The sequence below is a fragment of the Centruroides sculpturatus genome, unplaced genomic scaffold (genome assembly GCF_000671375.1).
Source record: "Centruroides sculpturatus isolate CEXI.00-Female unplaced genomic scaffold, Cexi_2.0 scaffold242, whole genome shotgun sequence".
Classification (NCBI taxonomy): domain Eukaryota; kingdom Metazoa; phylum Arthropoda; class Arachnida; order Scorpiones; family Buthidae; genus Centruroides; species Centruroides sculpturatus.
This window is the reverse complement of record NW_019384574.1, coordinates 467,562-488,062: the sequence shown is the minus strand read 5'-3', so window position 1 is coordinate 488,062 and position 20,501 is coordinate 467,562. Positions and strand designations below refer to the sequence as shown.

Sequence of the window (20,501 nt, the reverse complement as noted above, 5' to 3'; positions counted from 1 at the left end):
TATTTGGGAAAATACTAAGAGTCTCCTTGCGATCAACCCTCTTAAAAATTTTATAAAATTTCCGAAGGATCGTATTGACAGAGGAATGACGTTCGAAGTTCAGAGTTCAAAGTTTATTTTCTAACAAATATATATTTACAAGAAATCCATGACTATTGAACTTTCTACCAGTTAATGAGTAGCTGATATACAAATATGTTACATAATAAATTTGCAAAAATATAAAAAGAAAAATAATTTCTTTAGAGATAAGTTGATTTAACGATATTAATTTCGTAACTGGAATATTTAGAAATATAAAATTATGCTAATTAATGAGGAAATTTTCGTTACGGTATTGTTTCTGTAGTTAATGGTTTGCCATTCGTGGCCTATTTTATTTATTAACAAGAAAAGGGTGGCCCGGGCTACAAATACTAACTTTTCTCTACTTATTTGCATAATTTTGATAGAAATAACTTCATATCTATAACCTGGCGTTACGTTTATAAATTCAACGATATATTTGATGAGGCATTAAAAAAATAATCGAGTTGGCAGGGGTCTAGCATAACTTTCCTGCCACTCTAGCCGGAAGTTAAGGGAAATTACGTGTAGCGCCATCTGTTAACAGATGTTGTTAAAAAGTAATGCTTTTTATCTTATAAAAGACAAAAAGCTTTATTTTTCGGGTTAGGATGATTTAAAAAAAATTATAAATAATAATAGCAAGTAAAATTTTCATTAAAACGTCGAGAAATGCAAAAAATCCAGAAGATATGGATTTTTCTCCAATACAATACTTTCTATTGTATAACAACTGGAAAAAGATAGGTGGTACTGTAAGTGTTAAATTATATAAGCATCTTCCTCTGAAAAACCAACGTTATAGAACTTGCAAGGGAAATGTTTGTAAGCTTTGTTACGGTCGTTTATTAAACAAAATAAATGTTAATTCCAATTTAGTTCGCTGGGCGCCATCTTAAATCAAACCATTTGGTCTATTGTGTTTTAATTAAACACCTCTAAAGGTAGCTTCTGCAGCTGACAAACATATATTCAGGCACTTGAATCTTTTAACTAGAAGCAGAGAAGTCCCCGAATTTCTGGATGTCTAAACAAAATAGTTTCGTTGTTATCTCAACAGATGGCATCAGCATTGGATCGTACAGAGAGAGATGCCACTCATTGTTTTCATTTACAATTATGCCCGTTTGATGCTGGCATTAGAAATGTTTATTGGCCTTATTCTCTAAATGTTTATTTCTTTATTGATTGAAAAATTTCGAAATATTATTGAGAAGTTATTAAAATAAACAAATAAATCTACGTCATTGCTGGAAGTAAAACTTTGGAATTTGAAATGTAAAGGAACATCGGCCGTGAACGGGTTTGCAAGCTTCTTCAAAAATCAAATTTATAGAAGAAACTTGTGCAATGAGTTTATGACATCCCCTAGATATATTTTACTGGGAAATTTATGTGAAAGTTCCTTATTTGTTTTAGATTTACAGTTATCCTTCTTGAAATCAGTCAGCCTCAACAGAATAGATTATGCAAATGAAGATCCTGATCTGTGCTGCTGAAGTCAAGGCCACGTGTCTGGAACGTGTAATACGTATAGAAAAGCGTTACTGTTTTTTGTTACTTATCATTTGTTTTGATTTTTACAGTAATTTACGTGTTCTGCACCTAAATTGTTTACAAAGAAGTGCATGCTGCTTGCTGCATACTTATTTACGTAATCAAATCAGTTTACTTAATTGTTGATTCGTATCATCCTTCGTAAAATTCTGGATCAGTCCTTGAGTTAAGTACATAGACCATACGTGCCACAGAAATAAAAAAATTGCATATGATTATCTGCCCAATGCCAAAAGACCCATAAAATAATAATATAAAAATTGGATCATTGGAAAAATCTTAACCACTTAGAAATCCTAGAGCTTTTTCTGTACCTCGCGCATCTCTCTCATTCATTAAATTTAGTTGTAAACGATGCTACCAAAGTAACGGTTAATTTTTTAACATTGTACAAGAATTGTATACGTTTTCTTCTACAGCCCCTTATAGATGTGACATGCGAAATCGTAATATAACCGGTTTAACATTAAAATTCGTGAGTAATATAAAATAATGGGGCGAGGGCGGCCCATTATTTTATATTACTCGCAAATATCTAACGGGCGGGCAGCTAACAGCCCAGAACTGGTCGTGGATAGAATTGGATGCGGTATAAGCGTAGCATCCACCCCGAGGTCCTAGGCTTCCACCGGCTAAACCGGGTGAGGTTGGTGCTCCGTAAAGCACGTGCACGAATCTGGCTTTCTGGATGCCGACGATACGGCGCTTCCACTCTTCCACTAATATTCGAATATACAATAGCGATCTTATTTTTTTTTTTTCACGCGTAATATAGAAATTTGTAATAAGATACGTAATGCGGTTATAATAAAATATTGCGCGATTATTTTCGTATAATTAAAATTAATATGTATTTATTTTTTATAAAATACAAGGGAAGCGGCGCATCCACCGCTTCCAATGATGGCGCGCCACTGATAGAAAAACAAAGAAGAACGTACAATATTTATAATGGAATTTAAAAAAATACTAAATAAAACAATGCTACAAGAAGATATAGAAATAGAAACAAGACAATTCTTTTAAAAAATATATATTAAAATGATTACTCAAAGAATACAGTATGTAAGTGGTATAAATATTATATAAATCAGTTTTTTATTATAATTTTATGTTGTTTGTTGTATTGTAATTACGTTTCACATCCTTGTAAATTTAATTTTATAAGATTTTGTTATGTATTCTTTTTATTACACACGTTGCTGATTATATAAAAGTTAATAAATATAAGTATAAAATTTAAAAAGTAAAACGGTACTTATTTATGGTTGCATCGTAAGATGACCGCCATTATGAAATGGAAGCGACGCGACGACGCGCGAATGCAAAGCGTATTTAAGTGGCTTCGCGCGATTAAAGTGTACAAGAAGATACAGATACACTTTTTATTTGATTCCTGATAATACAAACGAGGGAAATTTTCGTGTAATTTTAATTCTGGTTTTAAGGTTGAATAATTATAATGTTTTTAGGAATTCATTGAAACGATTAGTCAAGCGGTAAATACCTAATTGCGGTTCAAGAAACGAAACTGTATGCAAATTAACTACGTCAGTGATGACATTTCTGTGTTTAACGATATGATTGGCAAATTTGCCTGGGAACGTCATAAACGAAGCGATTATCGCGTCGCTTTACGCTCTCGTTAGCGATTTGTTTGGAATGAGATCTTGTTTTACCGCTTTACTGAATAATTAGATCATTATAGACAACGATACAACAATTTTATATGCCACAATAAGATCATTTGACAATTATCGCTAACGACAGTACCGTATCAATTTAAATTCACACGCGACGCGACGTCGCGCCGTGCCGCTACGAGAATAAATAATAATCTCTTAAATGGCGCGATTTTCGAGATAACGAAAATTCGTTCGTATTACGAATCGCGCTTATCCGTGCGTAAAAAAACTCGATAATATATTAAAAAAACAAAATGACGCTTAACGCTTCTCGTTTCGCGTCGCGTCGCAACCGTCGCCGAGGCGTGACGGAATAGATAACGACGTCGCGAATTTATTTGTATTTATAAACAAAAAAAAAAGTAACGTAACGCACACTACATTCACTTTCGGATTTCTACAGGAAACGGAAATGATGCTCGGTGTTTTTATAGTTCAACAGTCTGCCGTAACGCGGCGTAGGGCTGGATGACGTAAATTAACGAAGCGTGGGTCGGTCGAGAAGGTGACAGTGTTGTGTCCCGACCGGATACGCGATGACTGCTGAACTGCTGAGAAAATTTCCTGTGGATCAGGAGCTGCTTAAGGCATTCAGGAGCCAAGTCTCTCCTTTGTTCGAGAAGCAACCAGGTGAGTTTCTATTAGGAGAACAAAGTGATCACCCTAACACGTGATGTGACTATTGTATATTTTTAGATGATGTTTAATGACGTAATATTAAAACTGATGACGGGGCATTAAACTCTTCTAGTATTGTTTATGTTTACTGTAAATACTTTAAACTCGCCGTCTGGTAGAGAAAAATAATTATTCGGTAATTATGTACGGTTTCCACACCGTATTCCGGATGTTTTATTGTTTCGGCGCGCGTCGTCGCGTCGCGACGTCTCTTAAATCATTAACGTTAAGTTTTTTCTTATTCTAATTAAGAATTAATAACTTTTTACTCGGTTTTAAATTAAGAATATCCAATAAATTATTTATTAAAAAGAAATTGAATATTAAATAAATTTCGTATGTAAATGAGCTTATTTACTTTCGCGCGCGGCATCACTTCGCGTGGATGTTTCATTAAAGTATTTAGTTTCTCTTGACCTAATTAGATTTTCGATAAGGGCACTACATGGGGAGTATTAAATTATTATACATTGGTTACCCTGTTTATTGATCTTTATCAGGAAAATCGAGTGCCATTTCGATTTCTCGAAATACCCCCTTTAGGGATAATTTAGCATATTTAGAGGTGACCTTTTTTTGGCATTACCCCTCTTTAAGTTGGGGTCATGATCCCCATTGAGTAACATTTAAGTGTAACGATGTATTTATAGTAGATCGCGTGCTGCTTTACCCTAGCATTAAGGCTATAAGACGAGTCGATGTGGCTTTCAGGTGTGTCGTCATCCATCTGAACCCCTTTTTCAGAGTTGTATTACGAGAAGGACATACAGAGATTCGAGAATGACGATTTATACGCTCACAAATTCCTCGCTCATCAAGCATATTTGGACCAAGACGTTAAGAATCTTATTGAGAGAGCCACAAAGATGGTAGATGAGAACTTTAAGTGGCGCAAAGAGTTTGGAGTTCAAGGTTGAGTTCTTACGAAATTTTCTATTCGTGTCTCACTTGACAGGTATTAAAACTATCTTTGTTTTCTAGATATCAAGAGGGAGGAGCTCCCTGATGAGTTTTTCGACAGAAAGGGTTGTATATATCTTAAAGAGGATAAGGATGGTCGTCAAGTGGGTAAGCGCTCTTTCTCTCTTAGTTGGATCAAAATGGTAGGACTTAAAGGGCTATTCTTTCAGTGATCATTAAGGTGAATAAGTTGAGGAAGACTCGACCTGGAGAGCGGGAGATCGGTGAAAAGTTTCTAATATATTGGTTGGAAAATATCTACCAGAAGAATCATTATGGCGTCACCATTATTATCGACTGTACCAATGCAGGACTCAGCAATGTGGTGAGTACCTCAGTTGACCATTTTGCGGATTTCAGTTTTAGTTTGGGTGTTTGACTTGTTTTTCCCTTACAGAACATGGATATGGTGGAATTTGCCAACTTTATCTTTCGACGTCATTATCCCTGCTTCTTAGGTGAGTTTCGCTTTGTGTTCCTCGTTCCTCCGATGCTCCTAAATCTTATATATTATGAGATTTAGGAATGTTGTGTCCATGGTTATCAACTTTAGCTGAGCTTTAATTTATATCATTAAAAATTTCCATTGGTTTCTAAATCTCTGAATTGTCGAGCTAGAATTTCGGAAGGATTAATCTTCTAAGCCATATTTCATTGTCGAATTGCAACCATTCCTCCTCTGAAGTTTCTTAAATAGTTATATACGTAAATAAAATTTTAAAATTCACTTCTTGCCAGAACCTTGGGGTGTAAGATAAAAACTGCTGATTAATTCATTCCAATCTTTGCAGGTTATTTCCTGGTGTTCAATTTACCTTGGCTGCTTGAAGGTGAACAAGATTTTCTGTCTTTCGTTTATAATGTGTCATGAAGGCTCTAAACTCATGTAATTTCTCTCCTTAGCGGTTTGGAATATCATCAAGAGGTTTCTACCCCAGTCCGGTATCGATAGAATCAAATTTGTCGACAAGAAAACCATCATGGAATACGTGGAAGCGGATAAACTACCAGAATACCTTGGTGGAAACGTGAGTGTACAGTACATCTAATTCGTTAGGTGTAGGCGCGAGAGAGTGTAACGGGATTGGAGGATTTAATTGTATTTATCATTATAGGATAAGTCCGAATTCGAGTACCACGAATCTCTAGTAGACACTGCCCTTCTGTTTCAAGATAAGGTAGACGAATCGTCTGTCTCCAACACGTTAACGACACCCTCAAGCTCATGACTGATGTAACTTGTATTTCTTTGTTCTTTTTACGTATTCAAGATTGTTATTAGTTTTATATACCATAAAAGTTTTTAAAAATATTTTTAATAAACGTTTTCTTGTTATCTTCTTTGTCTCATTATCCTTTACCAATTATCAAAGATTTGATTGTAGCGTAGATTTTCTGAAGGGTCCTAGAATAACTCTAGGAAATTCGGTATAGATTGGATTAGAAGTGTATAGGGAACTGACAAACCTTATATATATAGATTATAAAATGAGGATAAAGAGGTTTAATGTGACTGCTGTATTGATAATAGGGTGAGTCACAGGATAAATTGGTCGATAACACGCGGGGCTACGACACGAGGAAGTCATCAAACACATGGAACGTTAAACGTTTTGTCAATTGAAAGGTGATTTACATTTCCACGAAAGTGATTGATTTACTAAAATGAAATTTTGTTTCTTCCCCCCGCAAATCTTCTACCCCCTTTTTTATTATAAAATAATACCTGAAACTTAAAAAATTTTACATTTTACGCGCGACACAATAAAATTTGCGCTGCGGTAGGTGTGTTATTTACTTTAAAATCGAAATTAAGGTAACAATAGGAAGGAGGTAGAAAAATAATATTTCTTAAGCTCGTTAGAAAAGGGTTGAGGTGGTGAAGTATGTTTTTATGTCAAACGTTTGTAAATGACACTCGTGTTGTCACGTGACAACGTTTACAGTTCGTTGGTACTTTAATGTTATCACGCGCGTATTAAATTCCTCTGCTCAATGACGTCACACGGGAGTAAATTCGAACAGCCAATTCACAGGTGTTCGACACTCATTACGTGTTCGTGTTGGTAATTTATAAGTAAAAATATATCGTTTTACATCTTCTAATGGATACATTTTTTCATTTTATTACTAGCATAAACATTGGAAGCTGTAAATATACTCACGTATTGTTTTCAATGCAACACCTGGCATGACTATTTTTGTAACAGTGATATAAGTTTTGTAAGAAACCTGAATACATTTGTTAATTACACAGTTTACATAGGAAAAAGTTATATTTTTATTAAATAAAACAATTTATAAATTACAGGCGAAACAAATTTAGTACCAATAAATCATTCGCCCTCTTATAAGATTCTGCTGTCCTTGCTTTCTATGACGGCAAGGACAGATTACCCTAGGCAACTTCATACTTGCTTGTATGCTGCAGGTGATGAATGATTGAGGAATTAAACATATTCTAACATTGACCTAAATGTATCCGTTACGTCAAACAAAAGGAAAAAAAAAGTTGTTTTTCTTTTAATAAAACTTTACAATATTATCCTTTAGCATAAAACTTTCAAATAATACACCATAAATTTACGCTGCTTGACGTATATTGTTAAAAATACAGTCACGTGTGTAGGTATACGCTACCCTTTTCTAATACATAACAGTATCTGTGAACGTGATTTATTCACACCTTTCTAATTTTCGTCAACCACGTGACAAATTTCTCTTTCCCTGATCTGTTTATAGGTTAAGCAAATTTACTTTTTTTTTGTCAACCACACAAAGCACTATTTGATAAAAATCATTTCTCCGATTTTCCTTTATTACTAAATCATTAATACTTAGAAAATTATCCTCCAAACATTTGTACGTGAGTCATATTCCTTGTCGTTTACCTTTAATTTCTAATTTGGTTAGTCTTGTTCATTGTTTCCCATTTCGTCACGTGACCTGTCTGTCCAAGGATACCCAAAATTCCGTTAATCTCGTTTACCTTTGCATGTGTATAATCAGTTTCTCTGTTATGATTATGAGATTCTATTAAGTTACGCACGAATAGTGGCGTTATTTTAGTAAATTTACGTATGTCTGTCTGTCTACACATCCAAGAACCTATATAAAGTACATATAAATTGCTTGCATTCATTTTGTTGTATGGTTACGTGAGTGGTCACGGTTCTTCGAATTGCCACGCAATCGTTGACCTCCCGAGTCTTTGGGGAAATTTTCAAAATGGAAATATACCCGTTACGCCATCCTCGAAGTAGTGTTTAAAATTAAACGTAATCTCACGATTCCCACGGAATTTAACGTGTAAATTGGCTCCGAGAGTGAAAATTGCCACGAAACAATCCATTGAACATGATATAAATGAAATTTAGTGTATACTTGATATAAAAATAGAAGGAATCGTTTAAACAGAAAGAAAATTAAACACTTATAGAACACGACAAATGGCTCTCAAATACTGGCATTAATATTTACGATACCAAACAAAATATACACCGTGTGAAGGCCTTGCGGTTTGCACTGGCTGAAATTTAACACACAGATGGTTTTTATTGTTTATAATGACTCCCCCTATCAAAAATTGTAATTCGAGTTGAATATCAATTGATCCAGAAAGTAATATGAACTCATTCTAAATAACCGAAACCCGAATAGATTCACATTTCATTGTGTGACGTATGAGAAACGTAAACACAGCTTCGGTTTTCACTTTCATTCTTACGTAAAAAAAAGACCGATGCGTGCTTATCTAGATTTGAATTTAATATGAACTAAATACTGTAAACTAGTTTCATTAGTTATCTGTGTTTACATCGTTTCCGGATTAACTAAAAAAAATCGTAAAAAAGTTTTACTCATTTATCATCCCATAAATCCCTTGTTAACAATTTTTTTTTAGACAAACAACTCAGGATTATTAATTAATAATATATAAAGCTACGAAATTCCTTGAAAGTCTGTGTTTAAATTCACTTGGAGTGCCTCACAATTAACAGTATTGCTTGAATGGTGCTACATTTTGTATACCTATTCTTCTTACACTGTGAGGAAACCTGACGTTTATCTCAAGTATTTCACGAGATTTTTATGTGAAAATCAAGATGGTTCGATGGAGAGAATTGATGTTGTGAATTAGAATTAGGAAGACAGGAAACGTATCATGCGACAGTATCGAATGCAATCTAAATGGACCTGTCAACATTAGAAATGAACTGGTTTCACAAACTGGATCAATAAATGCTCGAATAATCAGGTAAGAAGAAAAGCCACCGAAAAAACTGGGCGAAAACTTTACGTGTCAAAGGTTAATTTCGATAAAATCAAGTAAAAAGTAGGAAGGAAGGAAACGTATGAAGAAAGGAAACGTCAAATCGATAAACACTAGACCAAAACAACTAATCTCATGAAAGACAAGAGATGAAAAAACTAAGAATAAAAGTTATGTTATATATACTCCAAAATGTGATATTTATATCATTTACAAACCACAGAGGAAAATCCCAATTTTGCTTGTGTAATTTTCTGTCTTCCCTATTAAAACACGTACATTGTTCTAAATAATTTGGATTCTGCAAGCGACTTGAAAAGGTGCATAAAATTTAAAACACGAACATGTATTCTTAGTGCCTTTTCTAAGAATTTTGCACAAAAAGTTGAGAAGAATATTTGATTAATCTATATATCATTTGTAACTCTTTCACGTAATTATTCTTTATGTCTTGTTTCTTTGTATGCTTTTTTATATACAAACAAACAAATTAGTTATTGCGTGCAGACTTTATACGTAACTCCCCAATTGGAATTATTTCTATGTCACGAAATCACTGGTTTGTAGAACTATGAATCACTTTTTACTTCATTTCATAATATTTCTGATATATTTACCATTTTACCATCAATAATTCCATGTATGTCTTTAGTTTAATGGGCTCATTATCAGAGAAACATCTTAGTTACAATGGCAACAAAGTAGAAGAAAAATTAGAAAATTGTCTCATTGTAACTATGCCACTTTATGCTATTTATAAGATTCAATAAAGTATCGAATATTCGGCCGCTGAAAGAATGTCGGAGGGCATAAAAAGTAATAAAGAGTCCTGCAAAATGGCGCGGTCGGATGTCGCGCATCAACGAAACCAGCGCTGATATCACACCCGGGGTTTATTGTGACATCACTTCGAAGTATTGATGTATGCACAGTGTGATTTCAATTCACGTGACATGTTTATGCTAATTTAAAAAACTCCTCTTGAATTCGTAAAGGAGGAAAAATTTTCTAAATCGATTTGTTTTTAAGTTATAATTAACTTCAAGATGTCTAACGAAGCAAAATCATTACACCGCTGACTAATTTCACGTTTATTTTCCTTCATAAGACCCAGTGTGTTGAGAAGTTAAAGAAAATGGCTCCTAATACCCGAAAACATCAAATCAAATATACGCCATTTGCCTGGATGAAAGAAAGTTTATGGTAGGAGGAAAAATAATTAAAATTGGCTTATTAGCAAACCTTTCAAAATTTAAATATAAATCTGTTTATTTTTACTAAATAAATTAATTTAAATATCATCAAAATCTTAATTAACATTAAGACCTTGCTTATTTAGTATAATCGTAATTAAAAATGCGACATTAATGACATTAAAATTTCCAAATTTAGCAGGAGGCGCTTTATGAGAAAGCGCCCTCTGAGGCATCTATAAAAGTAAAAAAAAAAAAAAAAAAAAAGGCAGAAATTCTAGAAAAGTTAAGACGATAATGAAATAAAATTACAGAAGATTATTATGTTTCTTATACGTAAATATTAATAGCGGATATCGTAGCTTAACATTTGTTTCTTGACTATTGAAGACATTCTAATTAATCTACGCCCGAACGGAGAAAAGGAGAAGAGTCTGGGTTCGTGAACCGAAATTTTCGTTCAGTTATTTACGTCACAATTGCGTAAGCAGTTAAACAATGACTCGAATAGGTTGCAGGGACAAGAAAAAGTACAGAAAACTTCCGTAATTAATGAAAGGAAAGGCAACAAAATATTTAATTGGCCCGTTAATATAGGGTAAGAATTGTTTCTATATATAAAATAAAAAAAAAAAAATGAATATACAAGTTTATTAACTTAATCACTTCTTTTCCTATTTATCTCGAGGAAAAATTTATAATTATTCTGTTATTTTGGTTATATAAATTGAGTTTTCTTATCTGGTATAAAAGGAAATTTTTCTTATCTCTCTGAAATTCTAACTCGTTTAATAATATAAATAAATAATATAGATTATTTACTTTTTTTTTCCTGTTTTAAAACAATGAAAGTTCAGTTTTATTTTCTACTTTTATTCAAATTTATTATCTCATTGCTTATTATGTAAATTTATTTTTCTCCTTTATACGTTTTCCCTTTTATTACATCAGATATGACGTCACTAAATTTTAATGCTTCTATCTCGGCAGGGGGCGTCCAAATCTGATTAGTGTTGCCAATTTACGCAGCGATTAATGCGATTTTTTTTTGAATTTTCATTGTTGCGTCATCAAAGCAAGACAGTCACGTGATTCGACGAATCATTTCCTCGTCCAAAATCGTAGTTTTATAATTTTAATAAATTCTGTCACTCGATTAATCGGTTCAACGGTTTATCGAAACGGAAGGAAAACGATCGCTCGGGTGGAAAGGAATTTCGATACTGTTTAAGTGGCAGCTACACTAGGTTTCATTTGAGGAAAATTCCTCTTCTCCCTTCCTCTGGGGATGAGGAAAAAGTATATGCAGCCGTATAGCGAGAAAATTTATTTATTTTCTTTTTTTTTTATTTAGAAATTTATCTCCGTATCGATATAATTTATTATTAATTCTACACTCTTTTATATACTAGCAATTATGAAATTAGAGGAAAAATAATGTAGAAATTGAGGAAATTTACGGGAAAGTTTCTATCGCAATTTATTACTTCATCACCGAATTTTAAAAATAAATTTAATGAGTAATATTTAAAAAATTCCTTCCACTTCAGCCATATATTGTAATTACTCTGTTCGATAACAGATGTCGCTACTCCTGTTACGGAGTCACGTGTGTATGACGCTTTTTTTTTTACCGCGTAAAAGCCTACGATTTTCTGCAACAGGTGGCGCCATCAAACTAACTAGAATTCAATTTTTTGCAATGCTGCCACCTGGATTTAGCTGATTTGTGCCACAGCGAAGCATAAATCTACATAAATCTTAATGTTAACATAATGGAGGATCTTTAACGAACCGTGCAGTCATCAAGTTAGCATTAATTGTAACTATGAGATATCACGAAATCCATCTAGCCATCAACTGCTATCAGGAGTCCTCGCATATACTGGGGCCTCGTCGCATTTTTATGTATGAAGAATGTGTCTTCATATTTGTTTTTTTTTTATTATGAATTTTATTATTTATTGGGGGCACGGCGCCCACGGACTATGAAAAAGGGGTCACAAGCTTTAAAAAAAGGGCATCGTACATTATGCAATGAGCTTCAAACTCTATGAATCAACGACGAATCAGCGCTCCCACAAGGTGTTGCACTCGGGGCTAACTTGGCCTTAAAAACATGCAATGGGGGTATTTTCAACATACGACGAAGTTGCATGGGTCAGTGGACAAATATCGTTCACTAGTTTATTTTTATTATTATTATTATATTTGCAGAATAGGCTAAAAGTCACGAATTTTCTGTTGTTTTGGGTCCTCTTAGAGATTAAGAAAAGGGCAACGGACACGAAAGAGGAACCACGTGTTCAGAGTGCCCCTATGTACGGGTGCTCCTGATTGGGGGTCTCAGAAAGATAAGTGGTCGAGGGAACGTACAATTTCAGTACTACAATAGAATGATTAATGAGCGTGTTGTCTGGTAGAGCGGCTTTAATACAACTAAGCAAACCAATGACGCTCCGTTTCAAATGAAACGGGCTACGTCATTGGTTTGCTGTATTAGTCACGTCACTTTACCAGGCAATGCACCAATTGTAATGTACTGTACTTGCATGGTCAGTCAGAGCTCTGATTGATAGGAGTACATTGCAAAATGTACTGAGCTCTTTATAACAAGTTAAATGTGTAACCTAAATATAAAATCATCTCTAGAATTTTTGCCGTAGATATTCTTTTCGAATAATTTAATAATTCTTGTGTGGTAGAGAGACCTCTTGATAAAAATTTCAAAAAAAAAAAAATTGTGTTATGTGACCCGTGTCGTCACGCTTACTTTCTTGTCTTCCTCATATCGAAGAGGAAGTGAGCAAAGATACTGTAACCGGAAAAAAAAAATTAAATTAGATAATTATCAACGTACACAAACGTTCCATTTTTAAAAATAGTTTCAGCATATTTTAGTTTTATTTCCAGGTGCAACCATAGTTTTGTATAACAACGTTCATTCAGAATGGTAAAGCGGAATACCATTAATAAAATGCCCGAAAATTTCAGCATGTTTTTTTAATATTCTTGGAAAAATATAATTATATGGATTGGATTAATGATATAAGATTAGGCAACACACAGGCGATCTGTCAAAGGAGGGATTCCTCTTTGTGGACTTTCTCTGACAAACTTGTTCCTATTTAGGTGTTAGACACGAGAAACCAGCCATTCATAAGGAGCGAACCCACGACCAGTGTAGTCATATGATTCTAATATATTGTATATGAGGATGGAGTAAGCAATGTCGACATACTTGTATATATTTAAATATATAAGTATGCTGACATGTTACACGACAACTGGTTTGATTACGTTGTAATATATACTGCATAAAAGAAATAAACATATACGTTTTTTTCCTGGTTATTTTTTAATAGTGACAATGAATGAGTCATCCAGAAATCAGGTCGCGCTGATCTTCATCGGGTATTACTTGTTGTACTGTTCTATACCATAATAAATTTATCTTATTATAGTTGTTTTTAAGTGCTGCTCATAAAAAAAAGAATTCATCAAGTAGGTTAGTATGAGTCATACAATGTTTTCTATTTTTCTATTATGTGATATACGAAATTGTTATAAATGATGGATAATAACGTCATTAAATCATCCGTGTGTGACGTTTCATGCTTGTGTCATAATATAATTTCAATTACCATTGATTTAGGGATGTGCAATTTGGTGTTTTTCTTTCCTCAATTTAGGAAGTTGAAAAAAAATGAGTAAGACAGAGGAATAAAATTTAAATTGTTTATTAAATTTGCTAAATAATTTATAAAAATATATAATGTATAATTCATACAAAATGGCTACATATATACCCTATTATAATTGCACAAAAACTGTTATATAGATTAAGAAATTTGCATATGATAATAATACTATTGAAAGCTTTGCTGTGTTTGCCAAATTTTTAATTAAAATTAACCTAAAGAAAGTGATGTGACACCCTGTGCCAATTGTTCTTCGATTTTCTCACGAAACAATACGTCTGTATCTTTCAGAGATTCGTGGTATTTAAATTCCGATTGATCCTAGAACGTCAGAAAATGAAAATTANTTTTCGACAGTGCATGCGAACAACAGTTCGGTTGTGTTAATGGTATCCTTATACCTTTATAGTCTATGGAGGAAGCTTCAGATTGGTTGCTTTTTTCACTTCCCAAAACAGATTTCCTCTTATAATCGCGTAGAGTAAATACACTGAATGATCCTAAACATTGATGATTAAGAAATGTCTACTGAGGAACACTACAAATTTTCACTTACCCTCGAAGATTTTGGGGAATTTAAACACCAGAAAATAACCTACAAAAAATGATTAATATAAATATATATTTACAAGAATTACAGTGTATCTTGACGAGAAAGTATATTCTAGGAATGGTAAATACTTAATCGCGAGGTCATTCCATATTTATATATTTTTCTAGTTTATTCGGCTTTTTGGGTAATTTTTACATGTAAAAACCTGCTTGCCTTAAACCTTTTAACACACAGAAAATGTGACATCTTTAACCTTCCTTCTCTCAGGTAAATCATATATTATTGACTGCAGTAAGATACCATTTAACTATGGAATGTGTTTTGTAAACGTATAAAACTAGTGTCTTTTAGGAAATAATAGTTTTATGTTAATCTATGTTCTGTGTATAAGTATAGTACTTTGCATAACGCATGACATTCACGCAAACTGCAAGCGTAGCCTACACTTGCCTGAAGAAAAACAGCGATTGTTTATATAGTCTTTTGTTTGGTATATTTTTTTGTATTCTCGTGTTTTTTTTTCAGGTGTAGCTTTTGTTCTATGTTAGTAATAAACAGCTTCGACACTCTTTCGTGCTATAGATGAGTCATTCTTACGGATAAGGGGTGTTTTTTTCTTAATATTATCCTATAGACGAAGCTTAATCACAATATGAAATTTGATTTGTAGTATTTTATGAAGCAATTTACGCAATTACAATGCGAGTTTTTAAAATTAGTAGTGTCTTTTTTATTGTTTTTTTATAGAGTGTATGCATGATTTCCTGCCAAACTAACGACAATTATTCTAAAAAAAAAGATGCTCTGTATCGGGGTAGTAGGTCATCGACTAAATATGAAAAGAATGGGGTTAGAACGATCCATAACTAAAGAATATCGCCATATTAACAAGTAATTTTATGTTATTATCGTAAATGAGTAGCAAAAAAAAAAAAATTCCTTCAAAATATAAAGGTTAAATATACCGGTTTCGTTTAACAAGGTTAACAGAGTTTTCATGTAATCAAGCGGTAAGAGAGTTAATTAAACGCTTATATGCATAATTACCTCTTAGTTAAATGATATTTATTCTTTTAGAGATGAAGATAACAGAATTAAATTGTAGCTAGTGTCAGTGAAAGCTGCAAAAAGCTAATAATTCAAGGTTAACGAGGCAAATCTTATCACTACTGTTAACGAAGAAACTAGTTTTTGTAGCAGGTAGATGTAGTGTTTATGGATTAAAATAGCATACGCAATAGGAGAATATGTGTTTACTACAAAAATTAATTTTAATTAAGATATTCGTAACTCACCTATTTAAAGAAATGCAAGGAAACACAGAAACTATACCATTGTAAAGAAGGTAAACTGTCAAAGAATGGATTTTAATTATGTTTAAAACCATTTCTAACTTTAATTCTATTGAACAAGACATAAGAGATTCTTTAATTCACAGAAATATACAAATTTCTAACTGGCGATGATTAATTGACTGTTTCATTGATAATGGTGACGCCGTTGACCCGTTACATGTGCCAGTTCGAATTATATAAAACGTTGCTGCTATGATTAATAAAATGCCCACTTCTAAAACCTGACTTACCAGTTTAATGCTACGATTAGGAACCTCGTTACTGAGGAATGCAAAAACTGACAATACTTTTTTTTTCTACAGTACATGCGAACAACAGTTCGGTTGTGTTAATGGTATCCTTATACCTTTATAGTCTATGGAGGAAGCTTCAGATTGGTTGCTTTTTTCACTTCCCAAAACAGATTTCCTCTTATAATCGCGTAGAGTAAATACACTGAATGATCCTAAACATTGATGATTAAGAAATGTCTACTGAGGAACACTACACGAACGTCATTGCAGTTTGATTTCATGGCTAAGAGAATAATTAAGCAATACTTTTATCCCCTTTGGCTTCTAGAAATAAAAGTTTCTGGAATTATATGAATTGTTTCTTATCCTTAAGATCTATGATTGCAACACGAAAAATTAATTTTATCGTTTGTATGTGGTTACTTTGACAAGTTAAGCCTGGAGGGTGTTTGGAAATCTTCCAGAATTTTTAATTTTGTGCCATTTCTACTCGTGTAAAACGAATTATTTTGCCTGTTCAATGGAAAATCTTTTATCCTATCCTTTTATACGAATTTATACTTTGACTATTTCTAATGAAAATCGAAACCAAAATAAAAAAAAATTCACTTTTGAAATTCCATATATGTTAGGAAATACCTTTTAATTTAAAGATAAAAACAAATTCTTAGTATGCCCGAAGGCCTAAAAGACATTAATTTCTTAATCTCACGCTATGTTTTATGCAAGCAATAGTAAATGAATAATTAAAATGTTCCATTTTCCTCTATAGCAAAATCCTGACCTAAGAAAAAATGTATTGTACTCTTTATACAAGTAAAATCAAAATCTATAAATTTCTACTTCTAGCAATAAAGAAAACCCTCAATAAAACCGTATAGTATATGTAGAATTGGAACCTGATATAATTAATTAGACACAGTGAAACCCCACCAAATGATCAGTTCAGCTCAGAACCATTGGTGATCGCAAAGAAGGGATTTTACTGTATTTTTAACTTCCCAACCCTAAAAAATGTAACGTAATTAAACTTACCTAGGTATGCCGGGTAGTATTTTTTGAGTATGGCTCTAGCAAAGTCGACTAAATCCATGTTCTGTAAAAATCATATCATTAGAATACTGTTACGAACTGTTGTACGCCATTTTAGAGCATTATTACGTACCACATTGTTAAGTGTAGCGTCGGAACAATCGATGATGACTGTGATACCATTTTCATTTGTCTGGAAGATATTTTCTATCCAGTATATCAGAAATTTCTCTCCTATTGGCCTTTCTCCAGATTTAGTCTTCCTCAGGGTGTTGACTTTGATGACCACTGAAACACCAGAATTTCAATCATGTTTTCGTCTAGTATCTAGTATCAAAGGCAGAAAAAAAAGGTGGTTCTTACCCACTTGTCGACCCAATTTGTCTTCCTTCAGACGGATACAACTCTTTCTATCAAAATATTCATCGGGAAGATCTTGATGCTTGATATCTAGAAAGGGTTCAGAATTGTACCACTTGTTGTTGTTAAAGAGGGACTAACAAAAAAAGAGGTTTTTACTTTGTACTCCGAATTGTTTTCTCCATTTGAAGCTCTTTATTACCATCTTGACTGATCTATCAAGTAGAGTTTTCTTGTCCTCCTTCAAAAAAAATTGATGACCCAAAAACCTGTGAGCGTACAAATCGTCTCTTTCGAATTTGCAAACATCGTACTTGTAGAATAGATCTGGTAAAAGTAAAATGGGCAATTCAAGTTAGAATAAATTGGGTATGTTAATTAAGAAGATTTTGTGATTATCATAATGTAACCAATTTGAAAACCAGGCGGACAAAGCAGCTAAGATTTCACACTACCGCTCTGGGGGACTCGAAAACGAACAGACAGGGAACTTCAAAAATTTTTGAGGTTTCCTATCTGTTTTTCATTTTAGAGTTTGGCCTGAGGTTGGGGTCAGCTTCTCACCATCTGTGCGCCTCCATTGTAAGCATGGTCTAATCCATGACGGACACGGAGACCCTCTTAGTGCCCATAGGATAGAGTCAGAATATGAATAATTTAAGTAAAATGGACTAGTAATAGAGAGAATATATATGCTAAAATAGAGTGATGCATTTTGTTGTAAATCTATGGAAAAAATAGTATTATTTATACCATAGAACAAGTATTAAACATCCGGGCAAACCAGTTAGAAAAGAAGAAAAGTGCTTATAGAAATGACTGAAAACAGGCATAAAATTCTTATGTTAATTTAATATTAAAGATTCTCACCGGGGGTCTTTCTCAATTCCGTCAGAGCTCTGTTCCGGAACTCCTTCAACAGATCGTCATCTTTAGGGAAGCGGCTGTACAGTTCTTGAGTCATGACGGGAGCAGGAATGTGTCGAACGAATCCAGCGATACAACTGAGCTACCGAACAACCTTCTTAAACTTTAGTTCTCCCGTATGACGTCACAGCGATAGAATCCTTGAATGCGACCGTAATGGTCATTCATGCGTGACATTTACCGATTATGCGGCCGAATGGCGGCCCATATCGATCTTTCGGGGTAATATAATCTTTAGGAAAAATAAGGAACAGTAGAAAATGCTCTATTTTCCAACTATCCACCTATATGTAAATAGAACATTCCAACACGACCTCACCACGTTCACCTGTATTACAACGCGTAAAGTTCGTCGACCTTTAAGAGTTACAGCAGTGAATCATGTGTCCAGTTTACGCGAGTTCATACGGAATTTCTAAAGGGGGATGACGATTCTTAAAGATGTCATTCAGTTTTGTGATACGTAAAGTTGTAAATTAACGTAATACAGTGTCGTTAATGCTGATTAATACAGTTTCCACTTCACGAGATTTTCGACCATTCTTTTCTTCCTAGTGTTGGATGAAAGGAACGTCCATTTTTGAATTAATTTCAACGAAATTCTTAAAGTATCGATATTTAAATTTTGGATTTCTTCATTTAATTCATCACGCAAACTTAACTTTGATATTTTGCCAAAAAATGGCCGAATTATAACAATTGAGTAAGGCCAAATTTAACTTATTCTTTGACTTCTAAGGAGAGTCGCAAGCCTTAGCTTATCAAGTTTATATGCAAATTTGACACTGCATTCGGGCCTCTTAGTGATTTTTACGCCACCTCACAGTTAATTTACATTTTAAAGTTATTATTACCTAACAATTTACTCACAAACAACCCTAAATTTTTCTTCTTTATTTAAATTTAGTGTTAATGCTTATCGAAGGACGTTTAGTTTTTACGCAATTTAATTAAATTGCACACAAAGTTTTTGATTTTAATAAATAAACTAATAAAACTCTTACCCTTATAGCTTAAATACGTAACAATTTATCAACTTTCTGCCCCTATTTAACTATTAAAAGTTACGACCTTTATGTACGAATTCCGGTTTTAATTACAAATTTATTCAACTGTATTTCGCAGGATTTAACCCATTTTCGATTTAAAAAATACTTTAAATACAGGAAAATCACAATTAATAATAATTTAAATTCGGATTTAATAATTTACTTTTATTTTTAAAAAATTTTAGAAAGTAAACTTGGCAACACTTTAATTAAAAAAAAAAATGGCAGTCGGGTGAAACAGACCCCCTGGTGGAGTTTTCCTTTAGAATCATCGATATAAATCAATTGTATTTTTAAAAATTTAACCGATAAGACGATTTAATTTACGCTTGACGTGGTACATTGCGTTCAAACGTTTATAAATTGCGACAATACAATATTGTGTACAAGATATTTGAAGGGAAGGAGTGGACTTTTCAGAATTTCAAGAAAAAATATATTGTTTCTACACGTCATCCTTTCTATTGTCCGGGAACATTATTACTTTTTCCGTATTTACAGGAAGAATTTGCTTTACCAAGAATAAAAAAATAAAAATTATAATTAATATTTATTAATAGAAAAAAAATCTACACATTCGATTTATATGCAAAAATAATTTTCTTGTAAATTATTTTAATTACAAATAAAGGATTTATTGCGAATTTTCCTGTTTTTCTCCTTTTTTTTTTGTATTATTTAATTTTATTTTTCATTTGAACTGATTTTCTCACTTGCCGCCATTTTGTTTAAAGTCTTCTTTTATACAAGTAGGAAATATTTCGTATTTTAATTTATTTTTCAGAAAAAATTCGGGGCACAAATCACTTTGCTTCTTTAAATTCTATCCACCAACTCACTCTAAAAAAAAAGGCATCTTCATGCCCAGATGAGTTCATC

General features: G+C 33.1%; 2 protein-coding genes across 2 annotated transcripts; one reads left to right on the top strand and one right to left on the bottom strand.

Annotated features, from left to right (window-relative positions):
* The first annotated feature begins 3,754 nt into the window (after window positions 1-3,754).
* On the top strand, window positions 3,755-6,256 carry LOC111624295 (motile sperm domain-containing protein 2-like). Its single transcript, XM_023367106.1, has 8 exons — window positions 3,755-3,938; window positions 4,731-4,898; window positions 4,968-5,054; window positions 5,117-5,271; window positions 5,344-5,404; window positions 5,738-5,776; window positions 5,850-5,974; window positions 6,062-6,256. Exons 1-8 carry the CDS (start codon window positions 3,845-3,847, stop codon window positions 6,173-6,175), a joined length of 843 nt encoding a protein of 280 aa, XP_023222874.1. The 5' UTR covers window positions 3,755-3,844; the 3' UTR covers window positions 6,176-6,256.
* Window positions 6,257-13,198: 6,942 nt separating this feature from the next.
* Window positions 13,199-18,675, bottom strand: LOC111624287 (motile sperm domain-containing protein 2-like). The gene is made up of 7 exons (XM_023367098.1): window positions 18,517-18,675; window positions 17,806-17,973; window positions 17,650-17,736; window positions 17,420-17,574; window positions 17,290-17,350; window positions 14,670-14,708; window positions 13,199-13,227 (listed from the first exon to the last, which is right to left on the bottom strand). The coding sequence occupies exons 1-7, from the start codon at window positions 18,608-18,610 to the stop codon at window positions 13,199-13,201; spliced, it is 633 nt and encodes a 210-aa protein (XP_023222866.1). The 5' UTR covers window positions 18,611-18,675.
* Between the last annotated feature and the right edge of the window lie 1,826 nt (window positions 18,676-20,501).